Below are 11,148 nucleotides of genomic sequence, written 5' to 3'. Positions count from 1 at the left end.
GATACAGGCTGATACAGGTTTCCCCGCTCCCCTGTCACCACCCTCGGATAGGGGTTTGCTTGTGGTACACTTTCTAAACTTTGAAGAGGCAGCTTATTTAAACAGGCGCTGCCAGATTTCTCTTACCGAGGTAAAAGAAACATGCAGTATTTGAAAGGGACTTTAAATATTTTTAAGTAACTTTTTTTTTTTTTTTTTTTTTAAATTCAGGTTATCAAAATAAGTCAAAATCTCTTTCTTAATATGAAGAAAAGCAGAGGCCGGACAGGTCGAAAGAGAAGAAGAAAACACTTGCAGTGTTTTATGGATGGAGGTACTGTCCCTGAAGGTCCTGCTAGGTAGTAAAATAACCAGTTGTTTGTCAAGGTGTCATTTGATGGTGTATATTTGTCAAACACCTTGGTGCTTTGAAAATAACATTCATAAATGTTAGCTTTTTCTATGCAAATATTCCAGCATTAGTTTACAGTCCCAAGTAGAGCATGGTGAATATTGTGAGCCCTCTTTTCGGGCTAATGGCAAGTACTACATTATTCTTAAATTCCTCGATCCATGAATATGGTGAGTAACTCCTACAGTGCCCAGATGCCCAGAACGTTGTAAGCTAGTGCAAGGGGAGCCTTTCTTGCTATTCCATTATGTTATACTGAAATGTCCAAAATACAGTTTTTCTGACTATACAGTACAATTTTTCAAATTAAAATTTTAAATAAAATTTCCTTTATTTTCCAATAGAGTGCTATTTTATAGTATTAATCCCTTCCCTTCTTTTTTATATTTAGTCAACTGCAGTCACAAGCTGGAATACATTAAACTTAAGAAGTGGCTGAATGACAGAGGATTTGAAGACAGTAATTTAAGGCCAGCAGAGTTCTGGGGTAATGCTTGAATTATTTATTGGTAATATAAATTTCTGATTCTTCTAAATATGTTAGATTCCTGCTTTAATCTTGAATCACACACCTAGCTGGCATCAGGAAAAAAGCCAGTTACCATTAGTATTTTAAGGGCTTCTGACAGATGCATATGAATGTCATTTAACATAAACAAATAGATATGGAGGCCTGAAGTAATGTAAGCTGTTTCTTATATAAAAATGGTCTCATGTAAAACTCCTGTATGAGAATACTTTGGTATGCTGCAAAACATGCACACCTATGCTGAATTCCTTGTAGAAATTGAGACTTTAAGTGTTAGTAGCACAGTTTTAAAGAAGAAAGTAATAATCTCTTTAAGAGTTTCTGTTATCGGAACTTAACCTTGTTATAATTTCTTCATCTTTTTTTTTCCCCATACAAATTCAGCAGATCCAGTGATACAAATAAATTATTTTACAGCTGGGATTCACTTACTACTATGTACAGTAAAGATATATACTTGTGTTTTTTCTCTTTCAATAGATTATGTTTCAAAACCTTTTGCGATATTCAAGAGAGAGAATAATACAAATCAGAGAAAAATGTTGTGAATAGAAATTGTAAAGTTTAATTAAAACTCTGAACCCAAGAACAGCAGCCGGTGATGAAGTATGTATATAAAGAAAAAATTTGGAAAAAGAAACTGAGTAATTGCTAGAACTAGACAGCATGTGTTGCAGGAGATGCAGGGGAAGGGCTTTCATAGAGTCCTGAAAAGAGAATCAGAGAACAAAGAAATGAGGTATATGTCTGGAACAATACACAATTGGCTTTGATGATTTGTAAGAGGTAATGTAATGTATGTTCTTTTAGGCCTTTTCCTTGCTGGCCTGTTAATTTATTGCAGTTTATCATAGTCTCCTGTATTTTACATAAATACATGTATTTCAGCATCCTCTTTGTTTCTACTTCAGATACAGGAAGAGGACTGATGACAACAAAAGCTCTTCAGGTTAGTAATGATGATTCTAATGCAAGAGCTCCTCAGGTTCTTTTGAGATGTAATGACTTTTGCAACAAGCAAAGCTCAAAATTCTAGACAAGGTCTTCACAGTCCCTGTTGTGAAGGTAATTTCTGTCCTAATACCAGCATTTACAGTATTGGCACATCTGTAAGATGATGTCCTGTGTACCCTGAGGACTGTTGGATGAAGACATCCCTGTACTCATTTACAGAGATTTAGTATGTAGTCTCATGTTTCAGTTTAAGGCAATCAGTGGCCAGCTGAAACCAGAAGTAGCAGGCCCCTTGCCTCTCATATGCCTTCTCCCTTAGCTTCTGCCTCCCACAGCTTCCTTTGCACTGGATATAGCAGTCTTCCCCACTCATGTGATAAGATGCATCAGGAAGCTAAAATAACAAAACTGTCTTTAAAAAAAAAAAAAATAGCTTTGATAACTTTGCTCCTTGGAATCTCCCTCCTTGGTCAGACCAGTGCTGGTACAAAGGGAGGAAGGGCATATCAGGGAGGGGGAAGAAGGAAAGGGATGGGGTTTTAAGCAGCATTTGGCTTTAGATTAGATTTGGCACAGAAAGACTGAACTGACTGAAAAGTGCCTCTCAGAAAATATGCTTGTTGAAGAAGTTTCTTAACTGGTATGAGAACAGCATATCAAATAATAGGGAATCAGACCAAGAATGTTTTGCAAAATAGAGAGTATAGCAAGAGGTAGGAATAAGATGCAGTGGAGAAGTCATGTGTAAGAACAGTGTATGTTCTCATGCTGGCTCAGGGTTAGAGCCAGCAGTTGAAGCCAGAAGCTCAGGTTATTGACAGTGCTGGGAGTCTGCAGTAAGTGAAGTGAGAGGTAAACTCAACTGGGTTTGAGTAAGACAGGGAAACTCAGAGGAAATGTGTGGAAAGGAGAGAGTATTGACTTGATTCATGTTCTCTCCCTGCAGACATGGACACATGGCTCAAGCCAGGCATGAAGGCTAATTTACATACACAGCAACTTGGCAAACAAGGTCAGGCAAGACATGACCTAAAATATTCCTACCCCATACTGCTGTGTTGATAGAAGTTCAGATATTAGTGAGATCTAATCTAAAATATTATCTCAGTACAAAGAAAGTGGGTGGCCAGGCACCAAACTTTCTGTGAACAGCTAACTTTCTGCAGGTGATGGTTCCTACTGACTGCAGTCGTCCTCCTTCTTTGGACTGTGACTGTCTTAAAACCATACCAGTTTCCATCAAGTTCAACATCATATCTCTTTGCGTCTTGTTGTTGATGTTCTCTGGGGAATGCCTCTCTGTTTAGAAATTGTGTAGCAGATGAGTAATTTACACTTGACCTTTACTATTGTTTGTGTGAGATGTTTTTTTTTTCCTCCCTCAAAGGCAGGGGATCTGATTATTTCATTGCCTGAGAAATGCTTACTCACCACAGACACTGTCCTTAGTAGCTGCCTGGGAGAATACATTATGAAGTAAGTAAAAAGTGACACTTTATCGGCAAGCTGGCCTTTACTGTCTATTGCTCATTAGTAGATTAATCATCTTAAGTGGTGGTAGGGCTTGAAACTGCATGCCCTAACTTGTATGAGTTTTTCTTGTTGACTTTCATGCATGTGGAATGCTCAGATAAATAAGGTTTGGACACAGAGCATTCCCTTGTAGCTACGCAGAGTTGAAGGGATGGTAAAGGCTTGAACTTGGCCTGTCTCTAGAGCCGGCTTGGACCTAAATGCCAGTTATGAATGGTTTCTTGGGAATTTGTGAATATGCTTCAATAGGAGAAGGAGGATAAAATGGGGTTGCAAAGCGGTCACATGAACATGGCCTTTTAGAAAATTCAGAGCAAAGACCTATGCTGGACGCTGAATACTTGTTATGTATCCTAAAAAAACCCCACCCCCTCACAAAAAAACCCAACCCTGCCTGAAGTTGTCACTACAAACCAGCATTTATAGCCCCTTTGAAATCATCAAAAGGACTTGGAGATGAACTACAAAGAAGTTTAAAATAGAAACTATTTATAACATTTAAAGAACTAGAAGAGAGATAAAATACTGCTGCATCCATTTCCTGTCTCACCTCTGTGTATCTGCTGTGTTGGTATTTTTATTTTATTTTCTAATAGATGGAAGCCTCCTGTATCTCCTTTGATAGCACTGTGCACATTTTTAATAGCAGAGAAGCATGCTGGTGAGAAGTCTCTGTGGAAGCCGTATCTTGATGTTTTACCCAAGACATACACTTGTCCTGTTTGTTTGGAGCATGATGTAGTAAGCCTTCTTCCTGAACCATTAAGAAAGCAAGCTCAGGAGCAGAGAACGACAGTCCATGAGTTGTACGTGTCTTCCAAGGCTTTTTTCTCTTCCCTGCAACCTTTGTTTGCTGAGAACACAGAAACTATTTTTAACTACAATGCTCTAGAGTGGGCTTGGTGCACTATTAATACCAGGACAATATACATGAAACATTCACAGAGGGAATGTTTTTCTCTTGAGCCAGATGTTTATGCATTGGCACCATATTTAGATTTGCTAAACCACAGTCCAAATGTTCAGGTAAGAAACTAAAAACAGATGACTTAATTTCTTTGTGAATGCACTATCTCAATACAGGATGCATTTATGTGAGGGATTAGGAGTGTCTGGAGGTCAGTGAGATCTCATAGGGGATTCATTGTCCATTGAGGACATGAGCAGGCTGAGTACTCATGGTTCTAATATATACCCTGTAGCTTATTATTCATCCTAAGGCAGTTGAATAAAGATGCTTCAAATGTTTTGGTTTATGTAACAAGGCAAAAGTACAGTGAGAGCCCACAGTGGGTGGGTGAGACTTGTCTCTGAGGTAGCTATTGGGAAGACCCACTTGTAAATATAACGCTGCTCTGCTCTCCTGAAAGGCTCAGCTCCTGAGACAGATCTCCAGTTACGTGGTCCCTGTATTACTTCACCTCTGTCTGAAGTTTCTGGGCAGCCTTAGGGAAGCGTATAGAGCAGTTCCACTTTATGTCAGGGACTATTCCAGCTCTATGTTGGCACATAACTCAGAAGTGGCCAACTCTGCAAGAAGCCACCTTTATTTGCAGATTTGGGGCCTCTGTAATAAGTCTACAGGGTGGGTGCCACATCCTGTGGACTAAGGTTTTGATGTTCTTCTTTATACTAGTGCTTATAGAGTTATCCTGTTTTGGAATTGTCCAAAGGGTTGCCTTATGAGACATCTGTAACACTATCTGTTTTGTTCCAGTGTTAGAGAAGTGTTCAATACTCTTGGGTTTTAATATTCCAGGTCTAATTCCTTTTTCATCCTGTCTTACTACCAAGAGTAAAACCTTTTATTTTTAACTTCTCAAAGGTAAAGGCTGCATTTAATGAGCAGACAAGAAGCTATGAAATTTGGACAAATTCACAGTGCAAGAAATACGAAGAAGTGTTTATCTGCTATGGGCCTCATGATAATCAGCGACTGCTACTAGAATATGGATTTGTTGCCATTGGTAACCCTCACAGCAGTGTTTATGTCTCATCAGGTTGGATTTATAGATTGTCTTGACATTGAAAAGTACAATAGTAGAGTACAATGCTGTCTGTCTTCAACAGGAGATGATGGTAAAAAGGAATAACTAAAGGATAGTGAAGAAGTTCATGCACTTGCATATATATATATGTACACACAGTGCACAGTATGCACAGTGCTTATTAAGGCATTATGGTTTTTTTCTTAGTACCATCAAAATATTTCTATGTATTTCCAAGAAATAGAATAGAGTTTGATGCCGTTTTGAACTGCATAGAATTTAAGGATTGGAGTTTTAAAATTAGAATGTACCATTGACTTCAGGATTTAAGTGCTGATCCTCACAAACTGAAGTTGCTGAGAGTAGTTCGTAACTCCAGCTTGAGTCGGAATTTCCATTATAAGGATACCGTCCTGGAGATTGCCGATAGCTTTTAAGAAGTACATTTTTGACTATGTTAAAGTTAACCAAAATGTAGCAGGTTTTAGTCTTTGTTCTGTAAGTACTTGAAAAATATGGTTGAAATGTAATTTCGGAATGGATGATTGTGGTTTCTTCTACACACCATTTATTTAAATATCTAAAATTTGGTTTTATGCAGATATTCTCCTCCGATATTTTCCACCACTGGACAAGCAGAGAAATGCAAAACTTTCCATTCTAAAGGATCATGATTTCTTAGAGTAGGTATTGGGAGTTTTTTTTTCCCCTGTTAGCTTTCTTTTCAATTTTCTGGGAGTCAAATTTTCCTTCTAGTATCAAAATCCAGCATAAAATAATATATATATATATTTTTTTTTTAACAAACTAATTTGCTTGCTGTTTGTGAGAGAATGTAGAAGTGTTAAACACCAATATCAGAGCTTGAGATAGGTTTCAAGGTCCAGGGTGTCTCCTAGCTGTAGATAGCAGCAGAGTAAGGGAGTCAAGGAGTCCTCTAGTTCCAAAGACCAGATCTTCCCTTGTTGACGCTTGTCAGGAAGAAAGCTATCATGCTGTAAAACATCACCTCTACTTTCTGCATCTCATCACTTCTGACTTTTTAGAAACCTGACCTTTGGATGGGATGGGCCATCTTGGAGACTCCTCACAGCCCTCAAGTTGTTAAGCCTTGGAGCAGATGAATTGTAAGTTTCAGTACTTTTTTAATATTTAGCCAACGTGCATGTGCCATTTTCCTTTATTTCCCCTTTGCTGGCTGTGTGTAAGGTACTGGGACAGTTGTTTTGGATCTCCTATGTCTATCTCTTTGACTCCAGGTGAGAATTTAAAGAAGAAAGGCAGAGAACACTATGTAATGTAAAGTCATTGCATATTTGCTGCTTTGGTCTTTTGCTTTCTTGTATTAAACAGTAGACACACCCCATTGTTTTCCCTTTCTATTTTGAGAACCAGATATTACTTTAAGGTTCAGACTCCAGGCCTTTTTCCTGCCGGTTTGATGAGACTTTTAAAAGCTGTTGACTTTGCTTGATTTATTTAAAGCATGTGTTCCACCGCCTGCTTCTGAAGTTCCAGGGCCAAATAAGTCGCTGAAATTAATCTCCGGTGACTGCCAGAGCAATTTTGATCATTTGTTCTAAATGGCAAATTTGCCTCAAGCAGCATTAATATAGGTTACCTCGGCTTTGCTTGTAATAGTAAATAAATAAATCAAAATTTCTGTTGTTTGAAGCTGTTAATTCCTTGAAGATTCGTTGCTGAGTGGAATAAGTTGATTACAAGAACTAAAAATCAATCCCTGTGGTACTGTTTCCAAGCCCATGAAATATGTCAGTATGCGAGGTGAAGTTTAGCAGAAGCCACACTAATAAGTTCTGAGTAAATAGGTTTTACTCTTCACTGGTGCTGCTGAAGCTGGTGGCAGCATGGCAGAGCAGTAAAGACCAGAAGCATTGGTCTAAGTGTGGACTGTGGCTTTGACTGAAAGGGTGGGGGTAGAGGACTGGAAGTGCTCTGGACCATTAAATCTCTCTTCTCTTTTGCTGGCCTTATCAGTCTCATATCTGAATGCTGCGTGCCTTTTTCATATATGCTGACCCTACTTGCCTTATACCAATGATGTTATTCTTAGCATAACCATATGTTTATCATTCAGTTGGGGAATACAGCAAATGATTGTGTATTGTTCAAACTTTTTTGTTCTAGTACTTGCTGGAGGAGAACGCTGCTTGGTGATGTAATTTCAGCCAGAAATGAACAACAGACTTTGAATATAACAGCAAAAATATGTCATTTTTTAATAGAGGAGACACAGCATGTCCTTCTCCAGGTAATTGGACTGCAAGAACAAGGTAGCCAAGATTCCTTTCTCTCCTAGCATAAATGTACAGCAGTGTAATTTTCTCAGCTGAGAACAGAGTGAGGGAGGGAATTGACTACACTGGGGTGGTGTAGGATTTGTTTCCAGGGTGACTGAGCACTGAATTGCTCAGCAGAATTTGTGGCTGCAGCAAAGGAAGGAACCATGTAACAAAGCTTTTACAAAGCCCTGTAAACAAGTGAAAAATGTTCAACCTTTCTGTGCCTACAGTATCAACAGTGTTTGTTGAGGTTACCTCTTAAAAGAAAATGCAGGCTGGTATGAAGTGGGCACATAAGAGGTTGCAGACCTGCCCCAAGTGCCTTGTTAATGAAAGTGAGTGTTGTGTCATTAAAGCCAGTCAAGCCAGTGAACTACCCATGTCAGCCAGTCTTCTGTGAGGGAGGTCTGTGCTCTTAGAAAAACAATCTCTCCTTTCTATCTGAATTTTGGCAAACTACATGGGTACTTAATGTCAGGTTGGATAGCTATCATGGAAAAGGAGTATTAAATCCACACTTTTGAAAAAGAAACACATACGTGCACAGAGTATGAGGTGAATCTGGTCTTGAGCAACATCTTGAGGATAGTATGGACTTAAGGAGCCTGATATCAGATAAACATTTCCCTTCCCTTACTCTCCTTGTTTTCAATCTGCTTCCTATCCACGTGATCGTTTTTTTCCTTTTTTTTCCCTTTTGTTTACCTTTCTTTTTCTTTTACTATTACAGTTTCTCTTGTGGAAGATTAAAAAAACCTACTATTTTGACATAGTTAATGAAATCTCTACCACAGATGAACTTTCAAGAGATTTATGTTCATGTCCTGTATTAAATTATATGAATTTTTAGTAATTTCATCTCATTTGTTTAAACTTCAGATTTCCCAGTTGAAAAGGAACAAAGAGAACCTCAAAAACCACCTGGCTTTGGTAGAAGCACTGCGCTTGGAAGATCTGAAGATACTACAAAAATCAGCTGAGATTCTTTGCAGCTTGAATATGGCAACAGCTTGACTCATCTGGAGCTGATAGCTGTGGCTGATTTTATCTCATTTGCCATGGATGTGCCCTGCTGAAATATTTTGATGGACCTGAGCAGGAAAGAATAATGTAAAAAGTCATCAGAATATGACTGGGTTTGTTCACAGGGTCACATAGGACCCAGAGTCTTGCTTAGTTCTTTGCTGACCTTCTTCAGTAACATGAAAGGTTAGCCCAAATGGTAGAAGGAGAGAAGGTGGCTTTCATCACATCTCATCCAAATCATGGCTGCTGTGAGCAAAACAGCTTCTAGGGTAATTTGAGCAGCCCCAGGACGGTGGGCTCTAGCAGTCCTAGACTTTACAGCTCCCTGTGTCGCTAAAGCATGGATCGTAGGGTCAAGCAGGTGCTCCTCAGCGTGTATTTGAGCTCTGCCACTTGACAGAGAGGAAGAGGACAGAGCCACTTATATTCACCCTGTATGGATCCTTTACTTTTTCCCTCAGATCTGTACACGTCCCCAAGACTTGGCACTTCATTAGTGCCTGTTCTTTGCTGGACGATAGATGCAGACTAGATCATAGATCAATTCTGTTGTGACCAACTCCAAGTCATTCCCTTCACAGTTTCAGCCCAAGTATTTCTTGAACGTAAGGAAGTGTGAATATCCTTCTTTACTCTCAAAGCTCCCTCCAGACTCACTAGCTCCTGTTCTGACTCCTCCTGCTGGGAATGAGAACTGAAAGGATCTATCACTTTGAACTCTGTTTCTTGTTTGGGAGACCACCCAGGCAATTTGTTCTGTTTCCGTTTGGTTCTGGTGATCACACTGAGAAACGTTCCTGTCCTGTCTACAAGGGGGTATTCTCATGAGTTGCCTTTCAGTATTTGTTCTATATGTAGTTTAGAGAAAAGAGAGACTTCTTCAAAGGGCATTTCAGGGAAGGACCCTTATTTAAGCTGTATGAACTTCATTTAGAATTTTGATTGTGTTGTGATTATTTTCCATTTTTTGGGGAATCACATTTCACAGAATTTTTCATTACTATTTGTTAGCATTTTTTAAGAACTGTGTTTTTAAAGGCTGTTTATTTTTGTAAATATATTGCTTCATTTTCTACAAGACTTCTCTATTTTTGCAATAAATGAAATTATTTACAGCAATAAAGGCATTCTGGCTGGTGATACAATTTAAAGAAAAAAAAAGCAATGAGTCAAAACTGTTAAGTATTCAAGCTCAAATGCACTTCCAGACTTTTTTTGGTACCTTGTGAACAAGAAAGTTATTGTGTAAACTTGCTTGGATCTGAGGATTCCAGGGGTTTTCCCTTCTTTCTTCTGTTTTGCTCTATTTGGTACAGGAAATATCTTGATACTTGGAGCTCTGAGAAGAGCATTTCCTTCTAGAAGGATATGTTGGTTTAAGTTCAAAAACTGGGGGAACTGTAAAGTGTAACTGTTTGCTGTTACTCTGTTTCCAGAAACAAAACTTTTTGTTTGGTTTTGGTTTTGGTTTTGATGTGCCATCTTCATAATCTCTTCCTAGGATTAGGAAATTCTTAAAATAAGCTATTTTCTGCCTTGTTTAATGCACTGGGACTCTCTTGTACTCTCAGGCATTCTGTATTGTTCATGTAGAGATTCTGACAGTGTGTGGTTACTTTACATTTCATAGAATCATAGAATGGTTTGGGTTGGAAGAGACCTTTCAAGGTCATCTAGTCCAATCCCCATACAGTAAGCAGGGACATCTTCAACCAGACCAGGTTGCTCAGAGCCCTGTCCAGCTTGACCTTGAATATCTCCAGGGATGGGGCTTCTCCCAGCTCTCTAGGCAACCTGTGCCAGTGTTTTACTACCCACATTTTAAAAAATTTCTTCCTTATCTCTAGTCTGAATCTACCCTCTTTTAGTTTAAAACCATTTCCCCTTGTCCTATTGCTACAGGCCCTGCTAAAAAGTTTGTCCTCATCTTTCTTATAGGCCCCCTTTAGGTATGGAAAGGCCACAATAAGGTCTCCCTGGATCCTTCTCCACGCTGAACAATCCCAACTCTCTCAGCCTTTCTTCATAGGAGAGGTGTTCCATCCCTCTGATCATTTTTGTGGCCCTCCTCTGGACCTGCTCCAGTGGGTCTGTGTCTTTCTTGTGCTGAAGACTCCAGAGCTGGACGCAGTACTCCAGGTGGGGTCTCACAAGAGTGGAGTAGAGGGGCAGAATCACCTCCCTCGACCTGCTGGCCATGCTTCTTTTGATGCAGCCCAGGATACGGTTGGCCTTCTGGGCTGTGAGCGTGCATTGCCTACTCATGTCCAGCTTTTTCATCCACCAGTACCCCCAAGTCCTTCTCCGTAGGCCTAGTCTCAATTTTTTCATCCCCAAGACTATTGATACCAGGGATTGTCCTGACTTAGGTGCAGGACTTAACACTTGGCCTTGTTGAAACTCCTGAGGTTCTCACAGGCTCAC

The 11,148-nt window shown here is 39.4% G+C and overlaps 1 protein-coding gene across 1 annotated transcript; it reads left to right on the top strand.

The window, feature by feature from the left end:
* Positions 1-243: 243 nt before the first annotated feature.
* Positions 244-8,914, top strand: SETD4 (SET domain containing 4). The gene is made up of 10 exons (XM_010164374.1): positions 244-313; positions 783-878; positions 1,832-1,869; positions 3,262-3,350; positions 4,004-4,433; positions 5,233-5,407; positions 5,997-6,078; positions 6,442-6,522; positions 7,544-7,667; positions 8,578-8,914. The coding sequence occupies exons 1-10, from the start codon at positions 244-246 to the stop codon at positions 8,710-8,712; spliced, it is 1,320 nt and encodes a 439-aa protein (XP_010162676.1). The 3' UTR covers positions 8,713-8,914.
* Positions 8,915-11,148: the final 2,234 nt, after the last annotated feature.

The sequence above is a fragment of the Antrostomus carolinensis genome, unplaced genomic scaffold (genome assembly GCF_000700745.2).
Source record: "Antrostomus carolinensis isolate BGI_N321 unplaced genomic scaffold, ASM70074v2 scaffold14990, whole genome shotgun sequence".
Taxonomy (NCBI): domain Eukaryota; kingdom Metazoa; phylum Chordata; class Aves; order Caprimulgiformes; family Caprimulgidae; genus Antrostomus; species Antrostomus carolinensis.
This window is presented reverse-complemented; position numbering and strand designations above follow the sequence as displayed.

What these genes read in the sequence shown, in the direction of transcription:
- SETD4 (XM_010164374.1), top strand. Translation starts at nt 244, where the DNA reads ATGAAGAAAAGCAGAGGCCGGACAGGTCGAAAGAGAAGAAGAAAACAC. An exon ending in TGACAACAAAAGCTCTTCAG is followed by an intron (nt 1,870 to 3,261) that starts GTTAGTAATGAT and finishes CCTCCCTCAAAG; the next exon opens with GCAGGGGATCTGATTATTTC. An exon ending in CAGTGTTTATGTCTCATCAG is followed by an intron (nt 5,408 to 5,996) that starts GTTGGATTTATA and finishes GGTTTTATGCAG; the next exon opens with ATATTCTCCTCCGATATTTT.